The sequence below is a fragment of the Hyperolius riggenbachi genome, chromosome 4, assembly GCF_040937935.1.
Source record: "Hyperolius riggenbachi isolate aHypRig1 chromosome 4, aHypRig1.pri, whole genome shotgun sequence".
NCBI lineage: Eukaryota > Metazoa > Chordata > Amphibia > Anura > Hyperoliidae > Hyperolius > Hyperolius riggenbachi.
Genome location: NC_090649.1, coordinates 466,454,471 through 466,476,070, shown reverse-complemented (window position 1 = coordinate 466,476,070; position 21,600 = coordinate 466,454,471). Strand labels below are relative to the sequence as shown.

Here is a 21,600-nt window from a genome sequence, read left to right as displayed (position 1 = left end):
TCAACACCTTCAAAAAAGCCCTCAAAACTCTTAACTTTTCAACAGGGCTCTCCCTCTTTGTGTATCGTGTTTGATCGTGCACTCTGTCCACAGAGGGGTGTGAACTAGTATTATTGGGACTAAAGGTCCGTACACATATTCAACTTTTTTGAAGAACTTGTTTGAACGACTTGTAGTTTAGCTACTATGTACACACTGAACAACAAGTCATTTAATATGCTAATTTACATGTCATTTAAAGCGGTATTGTCACCATAACAGCAACTGGTCTGAGTGTATTAAGTAATAAAGATGCTAATCCTGCATTCAAAACTTGCAAAACGTTTTCTGCTGTTATGGTTTGTAGTTATCACATACTTTATGAGCACTGGCCCTAGTGCCAAACAGTGCCAAAGAGTTGAATGCTGGGAGTTATTTTATCTATAATATATTCCTCCTCTTCAATTTATTTCCCTGGCTGCTTATCAGAAACACTGTCTGATTACTTGTGTTTACAAGCAAGGCTGAGGTGACTCAGTGATTGGATGTGTAAATAAAAATAAAATAAAAGACAGTGTAGTTCCTAGTATACACCTCAGTGGGAGTGTCTGAAGACTCTGGGAGGAGGGCAGCTAATGAATACACAATGAGCAAGAGAAGGGAGGGGGGAAAACAAGAGTCAGGGAGGATATGATGTCAGCATTAGCTTGGCAAGATGGCCACTGCCTAGAATAGGATTTTCTGCTTTTCCTTTATAAAATTCACAGGAATCGTTACGTAGGTAGCACAATACATCTGTTATGTAAGTAGAAGTAGTATTTATCTACTTATATATGTGTTTTTTATGTCTAGGTTAGCATGGGTGTCGCTTGTTCTTTAACCAATTTGGTAATGGACAATGGACTGGATAGAACAATGAACCAGAATAAATGGCTGATCAAAGGACTTGTTGTTTGAAAGTCTTTCAGTGTCAAACTAATAGACTTTCAAACAACAAGTCGTTTGTACACATGTAAGGACCTAATTTTCATTTGAATGACAGTTAGTCCACGGATCCGCCTAGCGGATCAGTCATAACTGCTACTATCAGTCTAACGAACGTTCATACACACGCCAAACTGTCGTTCAAACGACCGGTTTGAACGACAAGGCATTCAGAAATATCAGGCATGTGTATGTACCTTATTACTCCAGCTGGCATTGTGTGTCTTACTGCTTATTACCTGTGTTGTGTTGACAGTGCAGCGAAGGGCATGCAAACGGGACTAATGTTAAAAATAGCTTGTGCTTCCAGTTGCTATTTTTAGTGGATCCAGTTGCTGTGCTGCAGTAAACACAACGCAAAGTCCACTACCTGCTGCATTTATCCGGGTAGCGGATGCATTTCCCATAGACACCTATGGTGGAACCGCATTTGCTCTGTATGCAAACCGGACGATTGGAGTGGACACTGAACTGCCTGATCTGAACAAGCTGCTTTCAGCCATCACAGTATATAACTACTGTTCTGTTCCTGCCTTTCTGTACATAGCAAGAATGATGTCACATCTGTGAAGGTAAAATATACGCTGTGCTGTGCATGACGAACTCCCTCCATATCAGATACTGTGTAACCGTTAACGTTAGTGTGGGATACTGACTTCCTCATTGCGGCATGTGGGTAACCGCGAGAGCTGCCACCTGCGCTGTTATCAGATGAGCTCTTACCCATCTCCTTGTTTCGGGTAATGGTGTAAATTTAGCCCAGCCCCATGAGCTGTGCGGAAATACAAAGCTGAAGTTGCGCTGTGATGTCTTTAGTGCATGACTTTGCACTGGCTGCCTGGGGGATTCAGAGGCTGTAAATAATACTGTCTAGTCCACATACCGAACAAACAAACAAACAGAACATTTATATTGCGCTTTTCTCCTAGCGGGCTCAAAGCGCCAGAGCTGCAGCCACTAGGACGCACTCTATATACGTAAGCGCACAGTATTCACAATACTACACATGCCTGAATATTCTGCACAAAGGTACCTATTCTCTTTCTGTTTTCAAACAAGCTAGTTTGGAGGTGCTCTGAAGTCCCTCTAAAATGAGGTTTTTATTTTAAAAACCTCATTAACATTATAGTCTCTCTTAAAACGCCGCAGAACCGCGGCTGAAAATCCCCTCGATCACCCCAAACTCAACTGGATTTTTGCTGCCGCCTCTATGCGCGTCAATCAACGCATATCTCTGCCTCTCCCCCGCCCCTCTCACAGCAGGGCCGGATTTGTACTTTTTACCGCCCAAGGCCAACTATATCGTCTGTATGGTTGTTATCTCTGTGTGCCCCAATGAGAATTCGCCTTACTTTTCAACATTGGTGTCACAGACAATAGCTATTTTAGTAATAGCTAGTAATAGCTAGATTAGAAGTTATGTTTTGAAATTTTATGTTATGCTTGGCATCTCATTAATGATGGACCCATTGTGTCACTATGAGAGTTAGGCTGATGTATACCTGCAGGATAGAGCTTACAGGTCTTGCAGTGACGGCACAAGTACAGGACAGAGAGTTCAAAGGTTAAAGCTGTTCTTGTAGATAGGGATGGCTGCATAGAACAGCTTTCCTGCCCCTCACTGAGCCGCCCCTAAACTTCTGGTGCCCTAGGCCATGGCCTATGTGGCCTTGCCAGAAATCCGGCCCTGCCTCTCAGTGAAGGAAGACAGAGAGGGGCGGGGGAGAGGCGGCGATCCGCGCTGCTTGACGCGCATAGAGGCAGAGCCGCGCTGCCTCTATGCAGAAGTGAATTTGGGGTGATCGGGGGGTTTTCAGCCGCGGTTCTGCAGCGTTTTAGGTGGGACAATAATGGTAATGAGTTTTTTAAACTAAAAACTTTAGGGAGACTTCAGAGTCTCTTTAAAAGGAAATAAATGTGGAGACCTCGCTTTAGGTTTCCTTTATAGGACTACCGGGGAGACTTGGAGAGGAAGATTTCTTCTAAGTGATATTTTCACACCTGATCAACAAAATCCCTTTTAAGTCACCAGTAAGCAAATAAATACTGGTGATTTTTACTGTACTATTTGAACTGCTTTTGAGTAAGTTTTCAATTGCAGAGTGCTAAAAAGTTATTCTAAACAGAAATTAAAAACTGATCTTCTAGGCGGCTGGGAGGCCTCATCCTGACAGTAATAACATGGATATCATTTTCTAGGTGTAGCTCTAGAACAAATACCGGTCATTGTTTTTCCATGCACTGTTCACTGATAGGGAGCTCTGAGTTCGGCATATACTTTGTCATCATGTGGTCAGTTTATATAGTCCAGTTTTATTCAGGGTCCCTTTTTTTCTGTTAAATTACCGTAAGTTTTCTTCATCTACTTTTAGAACTTGTTTAAAAAAACAAATGATTTAGGTAACCTCCACGTAAAAATATAGAACATTTTAGAGGAATCAGTCATTTAAAGTGTAACTGTCGGGCATAAAATCAAAAATCAATTCTTTATTTTTATCTGGTATACAAGTAATAAGGATGCTAACCAGGCAATCTAAAAGTTAAAATCTCTATTACTTTTTTTCATTCCCCAGTTTACCTGACTTTTATTTGGTACGTTGCCGCAAAAAGGAAGTTGCAGGGCATGCTGGGTTGTCTTTTTTTAGTCTTAAGTCTGAGAGCAAAGTAAAGAAGCAAAAAAAAAGACAACCCAGCATGCCCTGCAACTTCCTTTGTGCGGCAACGTACCAAATAAGAGTCAGGTAAACTGGGGAATGATCATTTATAAACAAGAAAAGTAATAGAGAATTTAACTTTTGGATTGCCTGGTTAGCATCCTTATTACTTGTTTACCAGATAAAAATAGAGAATTGATTTTTGATTTTATGCCCGACAGTTACACTTTAAACTCCAGATACATATTTATGTCAATAAACAAAAAGTGTAATCAGGAGGGTTTGACCAACTTGTTTTATTAGTTCATTATATGTAAGTTTTAACTTTTTTTTTTTTTTTTGTAATAAAGCTATGTATTTGTACCACGACCCTGTTTTTGTCTTTAGTCTTTATCATTTTTGCCCTGTTAGAGATGTGCTGTCATTGTTGGTTTTCATTGGGTAGGGCTATTTTTGCCTTATGTATGATGTAATTTCCTTGCAGTCAGTGAGAAGCAGCTGGCAGAGAAGATTGCGGCTCTTGTGAAGGAGAAGAGTGACGCTCTAGAGAAGATCTCTGAGCTGGAGACCAAGGTAACGGGTTACACAGAGAGATGTATGAAGGGGAAGGGTTGCTTCATAACGGACTCTCATATCTCTGTCACTCACAGATAAAGGAAGCTAAGGAGAGCGAGGGTACGACGCAAGAGAAGAGCACACACCTGCAGGAAGAGGCGGCAGCTCTCAAGGTATCGCAATGCCGCTCTGATAACCGGGTATCTCCTCTTCCTGTGTGACTCGGCTGAGGAGCTGGTCTATAGTCAAGGGCTTATGGTGTATTTTGATGATGGTATGATAGATTTGTGCATATACTGAGCACACTTCTTAAAGAGGAACTTCAGCCTAAACAAACATACTGTCATTAAGTTACATTAGTTATGTTAATTAGAATAACAAACACAGAACATTTATATCGCGCTTTTCTCCTGGCGGACTCAAAGCACCAGAGCTGCAGCCACTAGGACGTGCTCTATAGACAGTAGCAGTGTTAGGGAGACTTGCCCAAGGTCTCCTACTGAATAGGTGCTGGCTTACTGAACAGCTAGAGCCGAGATTCGAACTCAGGTCTCCTGTGTCAGAGGCAGAGCCCTCAACCATTACACTATCCAGCCAGAATAGATAGGTAATATAATCTCTTACCCACCCTGTTTTAAAAGAACAGGCAAATGTTTGATTTCATGATGGCAGACATCTTTTTGGTTGAAAGGAGGTGACAGGGAGCATGAGACACAGTTCCAACTGTCCTGTGTGCTGATCACCCCTCCCAGTTGCTAGGCAACGTGAATAACAACATAGGAAATCCCATCATGCTTTGCACAGCATCAGGGGAAAAAAGCCCGGGCAGTTTTCTTTGATGGGGTGGCGCTTAAGCTTTTGTGCAGCTAAAAATAAGGCTTATGTAAGAAAAACAAAGTTCTGATGCTGTGAAACTGTTAAAGAAACACAAAGCCTTTTCAGTTCTGCTGAGTAGATTTTTAGTCTGGAGGTTCACTTTAAGCACTTACAGAAATCTGTAAGGAAAAAAGGGCACCCATGGGCTTCTTGCCTTGCGGGGAGGAAGCCTCTGGATCCTAATGAGGCTTCTCTAGCCTCTTCAGACTGGTGGATGCTTGATCCTAGATTTAGTCTAGGGACAAAGCGTCCCACAGTGGGAATAAGGCCTCTCTTACACCAGCAAGGTAAACCTACATTGCGTTATTCTATCTTGCCGCATGTGGCTGCAAAAGCAATGAAAGTCTATGGAGGCCTTCACACTTATTGCGGTCTCTTGTGGTGCGCCAGAGGTATCAAAGCTGATGCAAGGGCAGAAGCGTGTTACCGCAAGCACCGCGCTTGAGGCACGCTGCTTTGGCTAATGAAAGTCTGTGGACGACGCACGCAGTGTAAACAGAGCGTGGTGCAACGCGGGCCGAGGGGAATCTCCGGAACATACTATCTGCCCAGCAAGGAGTGCACACTGAGCGGAGGACGGTGCTATGCATATTACCCTGTCGGTGCACTCTGCCATTTGTAGTTTGTTTTTTTTGTTGCTGTGGTGTGTAGCAGGAACATCTCTTCCCCACCGCAGTGCAAAAAACGTGTAAAACTGGCCTCAAGAATATTTTTAAACTGGACCCACCTCCTTTATGAACATAATCAAGTGAGATAACTGGTTGATCAGGAGTAAACCTTTTCAGACTGACCACTTTTCTAGCCATAAACAGAGGTTTCCCTCAGAAAAATTCGATAATAGTGCCGGCCATTTATCTCATCCGTTTACCAAATATTGAGCTCATAAGGTGATTGTGATGTGGAAATAACACATTTTTTAAGAACCTCAGACACCCGATATTTGCACAGCCAAATTCTAAGATATTAGGCTAATGATGGTCATGCCTAGGAGAACTCATGAAGCAGCATGTGATTGGTTGATCAGCTGATAGATTTGCAAAGCGCTGATTTGCGCTGAACACATCCTGCTTTAGCACATGATTAGGACTAGCAAATCAGAGGCTTACATATCCATCACCTGACTAAACTGATCACATGCTTCTCCATGAGTTCTCCCAGACATGGGATATGCCCCCACACTTCAAGTGTTAGGGTGCAAAGCCAGAAACTTATCAGCACCCTCTTATAAACACATACTTATTAAAAGTACATTTCTTCCAGAGTAAAATGCACTCCAAATTACTTTTCTCCTATGTTGCTGTCAGTAGAAATCTGACAAAACTGACAGGCTTTGGACCAGTTCATCTCCTCATTGGAGATTTTCAGTATTACATTTATTCTTTATAAAAACACTTCCTGGAAAAGCTCTGTACAAAGGTGGCTCCAAGAGTAGAGTGGGCACACAGGATTCGAGGGTGCTTGATGAAGTGGTATATAGGCGGTACCACTGGTCGATTGCAGATAGGAAGTACGGGTAGTCCCTGGTTAACGAACGAGATAGGGACTGTAGGTTCGTTCTTAACCTGAATCTGTTCTTAAGTCGGAACATAGTGCCATCTCTGTCCCCTGTGCCTCTAGTGTCCCCCTCTGTGTCACCTCTGCCCTCTGTACCTGTTTATACAAGTTTAAAAGCCATTCTTTGATTTTTATTTTTTTTAAATCGATTTTTTTTCAAAAACTGCAAGTCCAATTTAAATTTTTTTTTTAAATTTACTTGCTCCCATGGAAACACAGAATCCATGGCGTTTGTATCGGCGGGTTGTTCGTAAGTCGGGGACTACCTGCATTATCAGCACACCAATTTGCAGTTTACAGCACACTCTTTATCATGTCTGTATCCACAGAAAGTCCAAGAATTGTTTTGGGGGCCACACAGGGTCCCCCTTTAAGGTGTGTGGGTTAAACCACACGCCTTGACAAAGGGGGACCTTGTGAGGCCCCTGAAACAATTGTTGGACTTTCTGTGGATACTGACATGATAAAGTGTGCTGTAAACTGCAGATTGGTGTGCTAATAATACTTGCTATCTGCTATTTTAACAGTTTGACTGAGCAACTACCATTCAGTAAGTGCTTTTGTAAATAAAGAACAAGGGGAAAGAGGCACCCAATAGGTATAAAATGCTCTAAAATCAGTTAAAATAAGAAAGCTTGAGGTGGCTTAGGCCCCATTCACACTTGCGTTTTGCCTTGCAAACGGACCAGATCCTGATCGGATCAGGACCTGATCCTGATCGGAACCGTACGGTTCCGATCAGGATCCGATCAGGATCCGGTCCGTTTGCATCAGGCATGCATCAGGCTGCCATCCGGATCCGTAGGCAAAAAATAGCGAAATTAAATAAAAAAATGTTGGGGTCAGCAGAAGGTGCACCTGGTGCACCTGTAGAATCAGGTTCCTCCGCTGTAGGCCTCACCTCCACCTCCGACATTCTGCCAAAACAGCTCCAGCACGTCTGTCACTGCTGCTCCACTCCAGACATGCTTGGCCCATGTGTCCCCATCCGAAATGGCCGCTTGGATACGCATAGGAAGTGGGGTAGAACGTCAGGTTTTTGTAGGCAGTGTGTTCTGTGCCTTCCGTTTCCCATTGGTTTCTGTGTTCCTGATGGTGATGTCAGGCTCAGGTCAGGTTCCGGTCAGGATGCGTGGGCCGGAGATCCGGACCCAAAAAATAGCGCATTTCTGATCAGCGCTCTCCTTGTTCGGCCTGTGAGTTTAGGTGGATGGCCTTGTCTTGGTAGGTTTACAGTTGTGCCATACTCCTTCCATTTCTGAATGATCACTTGAACAGTGCTCCGTGGGATGTTCAAGGCTTTGGAAATCTTTTTGTAGCCTAAGCCTGCTTTAAATTTCTCAATAACTTGATCCCTGACCTGTCTTGTGTGTTCTTTGGACTTCACGGTGTTGTTGCTCCCAATATTCTCTTAGACAACCTCTGAGGCCCTCACAGAGCAGCTGTATTTGTACTGACATTAGATTACACACAGGTGCACTCTATTTAGTCATTAGCACTCATCAGGCAACTGACTGCACTCAGATCAAAGGGGGCCGAATAATTATGCACACACCACTTTGCAGTTATTTATTTGTAAAAAATGTTTGGAATCATGTATGATTTTCGTTCCACTTCTCATGTGTACACCACTTTGTGTTGGTCTTGCATGTGGAATTCCAATAAAATGTGGAAAACTTCAAGGGGGCCCAATACTTTTGCAACCCACTGTATATAGCACAGGCAACGCGTTTCGTGGGGCTCTGCCCTCTTCCTCGGGCCAAATCAAGTGCCAATACTACTATGTGAATTACTCGTAAGGAGAATTGCGGTTAATTGGGAAATACAGAAGAAATTTTAATTGTAAAATAAAAATGACTTTTCATGCACCCTGCCAACAATGAATAATAGAAAACCACAAAAAAGCGAGTTGGCTCTTGGGTGCATGAAAACCATTAAATACCTTTTTATTAATAAATCAACTAGAAAAAAACCCACATCTTAATCAATACAAAAACCCCACAATACATAAAATATTAAAATATTTTTAGCTCCAACAAAGCATGCCATCAGGACTCTAAATGCTAAGGGGCTGCAGTCCCCCGAATAGGTAACTGTCAAGCTGAGACACAATCTCACTAGATGATTTTTACTGGCAAAAATGCATGGAATCCATTGCAAAAAATCCAAATTCTTTTGCAATGGATTCCCCTTAGCAGCCCCTTAGCATTAGTAGTGATTTAGAGTCCTGATGGCATGCTTTGTTGGAGCTAAAAATATTTTAATATTTTATGTATTATGGGGTTTTTGTATTGATTAAGATGTGCGTTTTTTTTTCTAGTTGATTTATTAATAAAGGTATTTATTGGTTTTCATGCACCCAAGAGCCAACTCGCTTTTTTTTTTTTTTTCTCAAAATAAGTAGCATCTTATTGATCTTCCCTAGTCTGCAATACCGGAGGTTTTTTTTCCCCTTTTGAAAGAAGAACTTTATTTGAATGTTTGAACTGCTCACACTATGCAGAAAACCTTACTGTCATGTGACCCGTGCATCTCTCTCCTGATAGGTGACACTGAAGGAGATGAAGAACAGCAATAAGCAATTCGATGCCAGAATGAGGAGCTTGCTACAGGAACTGGAAACCCAGAAGGAGCAGAACAAGAGGAAGCAGGAAATGGTAAGTCACGCCCCTCGACACATCTTAAAGGGGAACTGAAGTAAGAGGTATACGGAGTCTGCCATATTTATTTCCTTTTAATCAATACCAGTTGCCTGGCAGCCCTGCTGAGCTATTTCTCTGCAGTAGTATCTGAATAACACCAGAAACAAGCATGCAGCTCATCTTGTCAGATCTGACTTTAAAGTCTGAAACACCTGATCTGCTGCATGCTTGTTCAGGGGCTATGGCTAATAGTATTAGAGGCAGAGGATCAGCAGGGCTGCCAGGCAACTGGTATTGCTTAAAAGGAAATAAACATGGCAGCCTCCATATAACTCTCTCTTCAGTTCCCCTTTAAAGGGAACCAACCACCACTTTTTGTCCTGGTTTCTAAAAGCTATAGGAGCTGCCATGTTTCTCTCTCTCTCTCTCTCCCCCTCTCTCTCTCTCTCTCTTCCCCCCCCCCCCCCTTCCTCTTCGAGCTGCTCATTAAATATGCAGGGGAAGGTGTGGATATAGCATCTGTGACTTCTGTAAATTCTTTAAAGAGAGCCTGAGGTGGACTCATAAAATGTAAAAAAAACTTAGGCTACCTGGTCCAGGGAGCTGAGCGGATCAGGTAGCCACAAAAAACGCCGCTCCTGTGGGCCGCAATGGCTCACTTTCGTGACCTCTGGGCCACGACGCTGGAATGAGAGATTATCTCTCATCATTCACAGTGTGCAGGAAGGCGGGGGAGCGGCAGGGGGTGCGGCCAGGGAGAGAGAGCTGCCCAATAGCAGCTCTGGAAACCCTACAGGAACGCCCCTGGCGGGCATTTTTAACAGGGAATCCCTCTCCCCTATGTTTACCTCCAAGATAGCGACAAATCTTGTCTCTAATCTTGGGGTTGTATAGCATGGGCGAGGGGGGGGGGGGGCGGGGGCAGAGAGCAGCTGTGGGGGGAGGGATACAGAGGCATGTCATAAGGCAGAGTACATGCCTCTCTGTCCCATCTGCCCCCCATGGAACCGCCACTGGTTCTCCTTAAAGCACAGTGTCCAATCTACCAATGTATACATTCTCATCTTCTCTTTAGCATCTTCTTGCTGCCCCGTAACTCTCATTCAAACTAAAGCCACACCTCCCTTCTAGAAGCTGACAGCCATGAAAGGCCATCAGTCAGCAGGGAGGCGTGGTGTCGGCTGAGAGAGCAAACATTTTGGCATTATTCATGTGAAATGAATGCAGAATCTTCAAACTGCGAAGCCTGTCTTTGTAAATATTATAGGATTTGGTGTTTTTGCTGAGAACTATCAGTTTAGGGTGGGATTTTTTTAGTTACCTTTAGAGACAATTTTCAGGGCCTCGTAGTTGATGCTCATTGTCACCTTGTGATTATGAAAGCTGCCAATGCAGATCTGGTTTTAGTATAGCACCTTATAGGGATTGAGGATGTGGCATAAGTGCAGTGCATTCTATATGTACTCAGCTACACTGATCAGCATTAAAGGAATACTGTAGGGGGGGTCGGGGGAAAAGAGTTGAACTTACCTGGGGCTTCTAATGGTCCCCTGCAGAAATCCTGTGCCCACACAGCCACTCACCGCTGCCGGTTCACTTCTGGAATTTGCGACTCTGAAGTTGCAAACCCACCACGCCTGCGCGGCCACATCCTTTATACCGCTGATGTCACCGGGAACGTACTGCGCCGATCGCACTTGCTTCAGAGGGAGCAAGAAAAGCGGCCGCGCAGGCGCAGTGGGTTAGCGACTTTAGAGTCACAAATTCCGAAAGTGAACCGGAGGTATAACACTTAAAATGAATGTGCAACAAACTGTGTGCCAAAGTGTGAATGTGGTGATGGTGATTTGGGCATGTGATAAAATGGACCGAGTGCTGAAGACAACGAAAGGGTAGTATCATTTGGGGTTAGGCGTTATTGCTGCATACATGTAAAACAATTAGCCTGGAAAAAAAAAGACGCAGGGGATTGCCGCTAGTAGAATATCGCTAAGATTAGTGATATTCTACTACTGAATTCCGATAGTTAAATATTGCTAATCTTTACTGATATTTTACTGTGGCTAAACCTAACCCTACTCTCACATAGAACCCTTCCTTTACCCCCCCCCCCCCCCCGGTGGTGCCTAACCCTAGAACCCCTCCTGGTGGTGCCTAAGCCTAACTCCCCCTAAACCTCTCCTCCCCCATCTACCAGAAAGCTGTGATGTGCAGCAAACAAGGTTACATTTCAGCCATTAGCGGTAATAATTTCCGCAAGCCCTGGTGCCCAGGATGTTGATATTTGAAATCATTACCGCTTATGTGCGCCTGCTGGCACCAAAATTTACCTCGCTTGCCGCATATCATGGCCATTATAGAAGTCGAGTTTTGCAGCAAAGAAGGTACATTTCGGCACCTGTGATCAGCCACTGCCGTGCACCTAAATCTCCTTTCTTTGCTTCTAATCGCAGCATTTATAACGGGCACCTGTTGCGGCGCCTTTTCTTTTTGCTTCGGTTCCTGCTAGGGGGTGAGGTGTAGAGGCTGCACAGAAGAGAAGAAAACTGGTGGAAACGTGCCCCAAGGAAGCTAGGCAGAGATTGTAGTGGTTAGAGCTCTGGCCTTGAAGCGCTGGGTCTCTGGTTCAAATCCCAGCCTGGTCAACATCTGCAAAGAGTTTGTATGGTCTCCCCGTGTCTGTGTGAATTTCCTCCAGGCACTACGGTTTCCCCCCACATCCCAAAAACATGATAACTTAATTGGCTTCCCCCTAAATTGTCCCTAGACTGATACATGCACTACACTATACATACAAATCTGACTATGTTAGGGATTAGATTGTGAGCCCCTCTGAAGGATAGTTAGTGACAAGACAATATACTCTGTACAGCGCTGCGTAATATGTCGGCACTATATAAATACTTAAAGAGAACCAGAGACGACAAAACATAATAATAGATTTACACTAACTCAATTTGAAGTGGTTCAGTAAGGCTGGCATACGTGTCATGAAAAAAAAAAATCACCAATTACCATAAATTTCAAAAGTACAAAAAAACTAAATTTTATTAGATACATCAATTGCTAAAAAGTACAATAAAAGTGCATATTTATACATACCTGGTGCTTCCTGAAGCCCCATCAGCATGGATCGCTCCCACGCCGGGATGGAGGCGGAGGGCGGCGGCGTGGGAGCGATCCATGCTGATGGGGCTGGAGGAAGCCCCAGGTATGTATAAATGTATTATGTTAGTCGTCTCTGGTTCTCTTTAAATAAAAATAAATAATTAGGGAAATGGGGCAAATAATAGGAATTTCATTAAATTTGGAGTTAGATGTAAGGTAGATAATTCTATTACAGAGAAAGGTTAGAGTTGGGTGTAAGGAAGGGGGATTTTTCCCTTATAACAGATTGATAGCTGCTCTGGTACCACTACCTTGTGGCCCAAAAGATGCTGAGGAGAAGTTTGTACAGACTTTGAAGCTCTTGTAATTTCTCGAAACTTTGCCCTATTGGCAGTTTAGCAATAATATATCAATATTAATATAATACCTCTTTTTCACAGATTTATGATGGACAGAAATCTATAGAACATCTGCAGAAGCAGTTTGAACAGCATTCTGCTGAGCTGTCAGAGGTAAGCTCAGAGTGTGCTCTGATTGGTCGCTGCATCCTTCCTGTTTTTCTCAAGGAAAGTAGAATTTCCGCTTAAAGTGGACCTGAACTCTTACAGAGGACAGAAGGAAAATATAGAGAAATGTGCCCTGTATGTATTTAGAGAGTTCAGCCTGTCTAATTACCCCCTCATCTGTGACTAAGCTCAACTGTAATTTGACCTCAACAGAGCAGCTAATTTGTAAACACAGGATGTTAACCCTTTGTCTGCTTCCATGAAAGCAGGAAGTGGAAACAGCGCAGACTTACTGCAGGATTTGTATCAGCTGTAACAAAGAAATGTTTTTCTTTAAAGGTTATGTTAGGTCTGCTTTTAAGTGATAAAAGGCTTGGCTGTTAGAAAATGTTTTTATTTTGTTTATCAAAAAGGTAAAATGTACTTCCATTGTAAAAAAAAAAACAATACAGTACTTATCCTCACCATGGTCGTTTCATTGGCTGCCTGTCTTTTGGGATGGGAGAGTTTGGGCTTTATTCTAGTTGTTTTTATTTTATTAACCAGGTTGTGTTGTTTGTTTTCAGCTGCAAGTTGTCCTGAATGAAGCAAAAATGAAGGAGCAGAAAGTTCGCTTAGATCTTCACCGTGTCCAGGAGGAGAACTCTAATCTGAAGGAGAGGAAGGAGCAGGTGCGCACCAGAATTGTGCTCCCTCGTCTGTTTGCTGCCTTGTTGTCGATTGATTGTACGCTTCATCAAATCTGCACAGTCTGCTTGTGAGCTTGAATAGTTATGGGATTTTATGTGATATCCAGATATGAAAAAGAATGCAGTGGTGCCGTTACACCACCATGGACACCAAGTCCCTCCTCAGCCTTGTGGGCGGTTCTGTTTTTCCTTTATTTGGAGGATTTAGGGTGGGTGAAGGGGAAAAAGCCAGCTTAAGCTCATCTCCTTTGTTCAGGATGAATGTAAAGAGTGGAAGGGAATAAGCAATTCTCTGCTCCTTCACCAGCTGTGCCAGAGACTTTTTCCATTGCAAATCACGTTTGCAAACGTGCTTCAATTCCGATTGCGATTTGCAGCTTTTTCCAAACGTGATATGCTTTGATGCTGTGCATTGCGGCGTGGTGGTCATTAGGTACAGCACAATTTAAAGGACAACTGTAGTGAGAGAGTTATGGAGGCTGCCATTTTTATTTCCTGTTAAACAATACTACTTGCCTGGCAGCCCTGCTAGTCTATTTGGCTGCAGTAGTGTCTGAATAACACCAGGAACAAGCATGCAGCTAATCTTGTCAGATCTGACAATATTGTCAAACATCTGATCTGCTGCATGCATGTTCAGGGGCTGTGGCTAAAAGTATTAGAAGCAGAGGATCAGCAGGACAGCCAGGCAACTGGTATTGCTTAAAATGAAATAAATATAGCATCCTCCATATACCACTCACTTTAACAAGTCACACGTGACCTGTAGGGGCTGGAAGAAGCCTGAAGTAAGTAAAGCTAATCCAAGTGTTAAAGGGGTTCTGTGACATTCTTAAAAAAAAAAAACCAAGCAGACACTTTCCTGGGGCTTCTATCGGCTCCCTGTAGCTGTCATGTCCCGCGCTATCCTCCTACGATCCTCTGTTCCCCGCCGCCGGTCACGGTCTAATATACGTCGAAATAGGCGAATATTGCTTGCTCCCGCGCGCATCATCGGAAGCTTACTGCGCTGCCGCAGTACGAAGTTTTCTTCTACTGCACCTGCGCAGTAAGCTCCCGATGATGCGCGCACGAGGCCGCAGTGTAATCACTTGCGTGATTAGCCCGAGACCGGCGGTGAGGAACAGAGCATCGGAGGAGGACGGAGCGGCACATTACAGCTGCAGGGGGCCGATAGAAGCCCCAGGTAAGTGTCTGCTTGCTTGTTTTTTAGAATGACAAAGAACTCCTTTTAAACAGGTATAGCCACAAAAACTCCTGATGTGAAGAATGGATCCCTTTATCAGGGGGATCGAAGTAGTAGTTGGGGACCCTTTCAGATCTGGCCTCCTCTGCAGTCACAGGGGCTGCTCACATTTAGTTATGCCGTATGCTAGCTTGAATAGTCGTCTACAAAGTCATGCTTTCAGACATCGAAAGGCCACATTGCTGCCTGTCTCAGACAGGAGTGATGCAGATAACCTTTATATTCCCTCTATCTGTCACTCATATAGCCGTTAGCGTAGAGCAGACTGCTTCCATCACACACACGCGCACACACACACACACACGTAGCCTCTTGCAGGTTTTATGCCTTCAGTGGTTTTTTTCCGGCCCCACATCGATTCAGTGTTCTTTTCCTCTTTTGACCCTGCGTTGCTTGTGTTGTAGTTGCTGCAGGAAGCGGATGGATGGAGCGAGAGGCAACGAGAGCTGGAAGAGCACATCCGGCTACAGCAGAAATCTCACAAGGACATGGAGGAAGCTCTGGCCTACAAAGAAAATGAGATTGAGGTGAGACAATGGTCACGGCAGATTGTACATTCCTGGAAGGACATGCGGGGACTGATTTCTTCAGAGTGGCCATCCACTGATCTGTTTCACACCAATCTTTCTTGCAGATCTGACTGTTTGATCAAATCTGACAGTCATTAATCCAGTCCACATTTAAAGTGAGTCTGAAACGAATTAAAAATAAATAGATACTCGCCTATGGAGAGGGAAGGCTCTGGGTCCTATAGATCCTTTTGTTTTCTCACACGGTCCGCTCGTTCCAGCGCCGGCTCCTCTGTTCAAATCTCCCACCGCGGGAGGCTTCAGGAGCCTGAGAATTCCCGAAGATGGGCGGCTCATAAAGCCACCCGCGGTGGTAGAGACTGTTAATAGGGGAGCTATCGCTGGCATGCAGTTACCGTGAGAGGAACAGGAAGTCTCTATAGGATCCAGAGCCTTCCCTCTCAATAGGTGAGTATCTAGTTTTTGGTGGTTGTTTTTTTTTATTTTTCTTCAGACTCCCTTTAATCTTTTTATACATGAAACATGGTAACTATGGTACATAGTTGTGTCACATGGTGGAGGGAGGCGGACCACTAGACCCCCAGAGAACTGTACAGAGGACACCAGGGAATTGTATAGCAGAGGGAGGTGGCCACTAAACATTGAGGTTGTCTCGCAACTTGGTCCCAGTGTTCATTTTCGTAACACCTTGTATTTCAGTTTTCCACCTGTTTACCTTGTTGTTGTTATTATTGTTATCATTATGTGTTTAGCATTAGATAGATAGAATATACACATCTTCTGCAGCACTTTACAGAGTACATAGTCATGTCACTGACTGTCCTCAGAGGCGCTTACAATCTAATCCTTATCATAGTCCAATGTCCTACCATAGTATTATGTATTTATATAGCACTGACATCTTCTGCAGCACTTTACAGAGTACATAGTCATGTCACTGACTGTCCCCAGAGAAGCTCACAATCTAATCCTACCATAGTCATAGTCTAATGTCCTACCATATTATTATTATGTATTTATATAGCACTGACATATTCTGCAGCACTTTACAGAGTATATAGTCATGTCACTGACTGTCCCCAGAGGAGCTCACAATCTAATCCTACCATAGTCATAGTCTAATGTCCTACCATATTATTATTATGTATTTATATAGCACTGACATCTTCTGCAGCACTTTACAGAGTACATAGTCATGTCACTGACTGTCCCCAGAGGAGCTCACAATCTAATCCCTACTCTAATCTCTGTTGACACCATATGCTTGTTTCTATCTATGAACTATATAAATATCTCCAAGGGCGTAATTATAAAGCTTGGCCAATTAGCATCAAATCAGATGGTCGATCGGGCCATCACTAGCAGTATGGCCAGCTTTAATCCATAAGAATTATACTAGTATATGACATAAACTAGAGCCAAGAGACATGTGCAGAGGCTGTACTTCCGCAAAGAGGGGACACGCAACTAGGGATGCATCCATTATCATGATGATTATCATAATTCATTACTTACTTTTGTACCCATTTGTCCCGTATTTTATGGCAATTGATTATATATATGATTTTTCAAGTAGCAAGGTTTAAATCATTTTATCGAACCTGTTAAAGAAGGATGGTCCTTTAGATCATGATGGATAATTTCGGGTCAGAGCTGCGCCGATGATTTAGGCATCACCATAGGTCGTAAAGTGACCAATTTGGGCACCGGTGAATGCTGGAGCTCGAATTAGAAAAAAAAATGGTAATTCAGCCGCCGGCAATAGCTGGTGCCCGAATTACATTGCACCCCCCTTCCCCCGTTGTAACAACTCTGAGGGGGAATCACATTAACACCACCTGGGACTCTCGGCAGGCTCAGAGTGTGACATCTTTCGTCTTCACCCTGTGCTGAAATTTGGTCTCCCCAATTTAAAATGTATGCCTTTAGGTGACCAACTCTTCAGAAAGGTCTGCTGCCCTCCTGGCGTTCTGGGTTGAGGTCTAGTGAGGCTCAAAGGATGAACTTGATGGACATGTGTGTTTTTTTTTCCTTTTGATTTCACTTGCTATGTAATACTGACAACAGTAACCATGTCTTCCCAGGTCCTGACAAACTGCATCATGCAGCTGAAGCAGCTAGAAGAGGACTCAGTGGCTGGAGAGGAGAGCAGCTGGCAGCCGCCAGAGGGCGGAGAGCTGGAGAACGGAGAGGTGCCAGGTGACTATCAGCTCCTCTAACTGACATCCTACTTGTAGTATAGCGCAAAGTGCTGCATGAATGAATATCATTATCTAGGATTGGCCACAATGTCACATGGCTGAATATCAGTGTCTAGGATTGGCCACAGTGCCTCATAGCTGAATATCAGTGTCTAGGATTTGCCACAGTGCCTCATAGCTGAATATCAGTGTATAGGATTGGCCACAGTGCCTCATGGCTGACTATCAGTGTCTAGGATTGGCCACGGTGCCTCATAGCTGAAGATCAGTGTCTAGGATTGGCCACAGTGCCACATGGCTGAATATCAGTGTCTAGGATTGGCCACGGTGCTTCATAGCTGAATATCAGTGTCTAGGATTGGCCACAGTGCCACACTGCTGACTCTTTGACCTTCTGTTTCTATATTTAGATAAACACAAGGAGAAAATGAGGCTGCAGATCAGGCAAATGATGGACGTCTCCAGGGTAATTATTATTGACTGCCTATTTTTCCTGCTTCCATCCCCTTCAAGAATCTGACTATTCACCTGCTGACTCGATTCCCACCTATGAGTGAGGGGGGCATTATAATGACATTATCAAGGTTATTGTCAGTTGTTTTACAGTTGTGTCTCCATAAAGAATAATGTTATCAGCAGAGCTGGTCTGCCGGATGTAAAGATGGTCAATGAGATGGAGATGATTCCGAGTTGATGCAGGTTTATGCAAACACTGTATGCAAGATTATGCAGCTTAAAAACAGACCAATCCAACCTCACATCAGCAGACTTCAATTGGTCCATTTTCAAGCTGCCTCTATTTGCACACAGAATTCCTCCTGCAGCTTCACAGTGCTCAGGTGCGTTGCAGAATAATTCTGCATGTCAACTCACTGCAAATACAATTCTATGGGCCTGTTCACAGTACTGCCTTGTAACTGATTACGTTATTCTAAACTGCTGCATGCAGGCTTTGCATCAAAGGACAATAGTAACAAGGGATATGGAGGCTGCCATATGTATTTCCTTTTAAACAATCCCAGTTGCCTGGCAGTCCTGCTGAGCTATCTGGCTGCTGTAGTGTCTGAACCACACCAGAAACAAGCATGCAGGTAATCTTGTCAGATCTGACAATAATGTCAGAAACGCCTGATCTGCTGCATGCTTGTTCAGGGTCTATGGCTAAAGGTATTAGAGGCAGAGGATCAGCAGGGCTGCCAGGAAACTGGTATTGCTTAAAAGGAAATAAATGTGGCAGCCTCCATATCCCTCTCATTACAATTGTATTTTAAAGTCTATGTTCAGTCTCCAGAAATTATTTGCAGCTCATTGACCGTTTAGTCCGATTCTAATCATTCTGGCCTTCGGGAAAATGTGATGCAAATTATGTGCAGCATTCAACCACTCAAATGCACTTCCTGCCCTCTCCGATTGGTTCACGTCTAAGCTGCTACAGTTTGCTTTCTGTTTACAAGCAATCCGCATATATTAGCATCTCATTAACCATCTCTAATTATCAGTTGGGTTGTCACGTTTGTATTTTGTCCTTTTTTAAGGTGAAAACCACACTGTCCATCATTGAAGAAGAGAAAGATTTATACCAGAGGAAACTGATGGACGAGGTTTCTTCACGCCATGAGCTGGAAGGTAGGAATGGAAATCCTTTATATTACGCAATAGGGCTATGAGCTGCATACAGCATTTAAAGCGCACCTGAACTCAGAACTTACTCTCTGCTCGAAAAGATAAGCAAAAGCATAATAACCTTCACAGAAAAAAAATGTGTTTGTTGCAGCTGATACAAAGCCCACAATAAATCTACAGTGTGTCTACTTCCTGCTTCCATGGAAGCAGACATAGGGTTAACATCATGTGTTTACAAATTAGCAGCTCTGCCGAGGCAGCCAGCTGACACAGCTGAGAGATCAAATTACACTGATGATTAGTCACAGATGAGGGGAGATTAGACAGGCTAAACACTCTAAATACATACAGGGTGCATTTCTCTCTGTTTTCCTTCTGTCCTTTGCAAGAGTTCAGGTCCACTATTAACCTCCCTGGCGGTACGCAGTTTAAGTGGCTGCATCCGCGGGAGAGATGTTTTTAATAGTTTATTTTATGTTAGCTAGCACTAGGCTAGCTAACTATTGCCCCCAAGGCCCCCAGCACTGGTCTGAGACCTCACCACCACCAAACTACGGATAACGAATAGAACGTTGGTAGCAAAGAAAAAAGTTCAGAAACCACACTATCTTTTAAGCTATAAAACAAAGAAGGGATAATGACCCTTTGAACTTTCCTGCGGTGGAAATAAAAACGGATGAAATCCGAATGGGTTTCATTCGGATTTTATCCTCCTAATTACTGCAGCTGAGCGGGTGGGGGGTGGTTAAACTTACCCAGCATGCGTCTTCTTTCATCGTTCCAACGGCGCCTCCTACACTCTATTCCGCAAACCGCGGTCACGTGACTACAAACACTTCCTCCTTCCGGGTTGAAGGAGGAAGTCTTTTGTTCTGCCATTCACATGATTCAGTTTTGCACTCCCATTCCCTTTGACATAATTTTGTTCCTGTTTTCCTTTTTTTAGAGCAAATTAAGCAGCTTCAACACGACAGCAGCTCCATTCACTCCGACAAAACGCGGCTGGACAACGAATGCAAGACGCTGCGGCAGAAAGTGGAGATCCTCACCGAGCTCTATCAGCAGAAGGAGATGGCGCTGCAGAAGTAAATGCCAAATTTCAAGGGGGATAGCTTCTTTTATTGAAACTTATAATAAGGCCAAGCACAAAGCTTTTTGGAGCAAGTCTGCATTAGTATCCCAGTGCAGCCAATCAGAATGCTTGTCTCATTTCACAGGCGACACCTGATTGGTTTATCTTGGCAGTATTTCCTAAATAATGCTCCAGTTTTCTTTGTACTGTGTCTGTATGAATCGGGACCACTTATTTGTGCTTATTTTCTAACGCATTGTATTGAATGTTTTAAAGCAGCAGGGAGAGCCATACTATCCCAGGGAAAAAACACATATACAGTACAAGTAGATAAATTCTTGTTCTACTTACATAACATATGTACTGTACTGCCCATGTTTTGATTTCAGTGAGTTTTACATAGTAAATAAGGAGAAAACTGTTTCAGGCATTTTCCATTTCATTCCTTTGCACTGAAGCCAATCCTGATGCCATTTCCTCCCTTACTCTTTTTTTCCCAGAGCGTCCCTGGGACAGCACCCCTCCTCTGAGACTTGTCTCCCCTCCCAATTCTGGACAGGAAGCTATTAAACAAACAAATTTGCATAATGGACAGCAGTACATGTATAAATACAAGCCACTTACAATGATCCTCAGTTGTTTTTCCTGTCCCGGACAGGAGCGGATGGAGGGGTCTCTGTGCTCCCATGTCAGGTGGCAGGTGCAGCGTGTGGGGCAGGCAATGACGGGCTGAGCAGGGGACTCAGTGTGCTATGCGCCCAGCGTGGTGGAGGCTTCTCCTTGGAGTGCGGAAGTTTTATGGACGGCAGAGCGCTAACCGGAAGTTCCGGCGGAAGCGCGATGACGTCATGTGCAGGCGTCCCACATGACTGGTCACATGATCAGGCCTGATTGCAGGCCCGCAGCGGTGATCATTACGGCGATTGGCTGCTGGACACAGAGGCAGCTGCTGGCAATTAAGGAGGAGGAGGGTAAGATTTAAAAAAGATCTGTTGTTTGTCCATGACTCAATGCTGTTTGGTGGATCATGGAGGACGCCGCAGGCCTTTCCTCACTGCAATCTGCAGGGACTGGCTCTGAACCCTCTCTGGTGAGACATTGTTTGTGTCTTTTCTGCAGGAATATGCTGTTTAAGTTACACTGAGGGGACTGATAGTTTTTTTCTTATCTATATATTTCAGCCTAAACTTCCAAAAGCTGACAAAGATAAGGAAAAGGATAAATCATCTCAGTCCACTCTGAGTAAACACTCATCATCCTCCAAAGAAAGGCGATGTGCTATCTGCAATAATCGCATATCCTCATCTGCTCCTTCATCTAAGAAATTATGTCAGTATTGTACAGATAAAATTGTCAAGGATGAATCCCCAGTAGTTTTCAA

General features: G+C 43.8%; 1 protein-coding gene across 1 annotated transcript in view; it reads left to right on the top strand.

The window, feature by feature from the left end:
- Positions 1-21,600, top strand: part of MIA3 (MIA SH3 domain ER export factor 3) — a 129,784-nt gene that overhangs the window by 74,061 nt on the left and 34,123 nt on the right. Inside the window, exons 10-19 of the mRNA XM_068233456.1 lie at positions 4,102-4,190; positions 4,268-4,345; positions 9,149-9,259; positions 12,793-12,864; positions 13,425-13,529; positions 15,198-15,320; positions 17,408-17,522; positions 17,935-17,990; positions 19,060-19,150; positions 20,094-20,232. Of these exons, the coding sequence (XP_068089557.1) occupies positions 4,102-4,190; positions 4,268-4,345; positions 9,149-9,259; positions 12,793-12,864; positions 13,425-13,529; positions 15,198-15,320; positions 17,408-17,522; positions 17,935-17,990; positions 19,060-19,150; positions 20,094-20,232 (979 nt within the window). The remainder of the gene's footprint in view (positions 1-4,101; positions 4,191-4,267; positions 4,346-9,148; positions 9,260-12,792; positions 12,865-13,424; positions 13,530-15,197; positions 15,321-17,407; positions 17,523-17,934; positions 17,991-19,059; positions 19,151-20,093; positions 20,233-21,600) is intronic.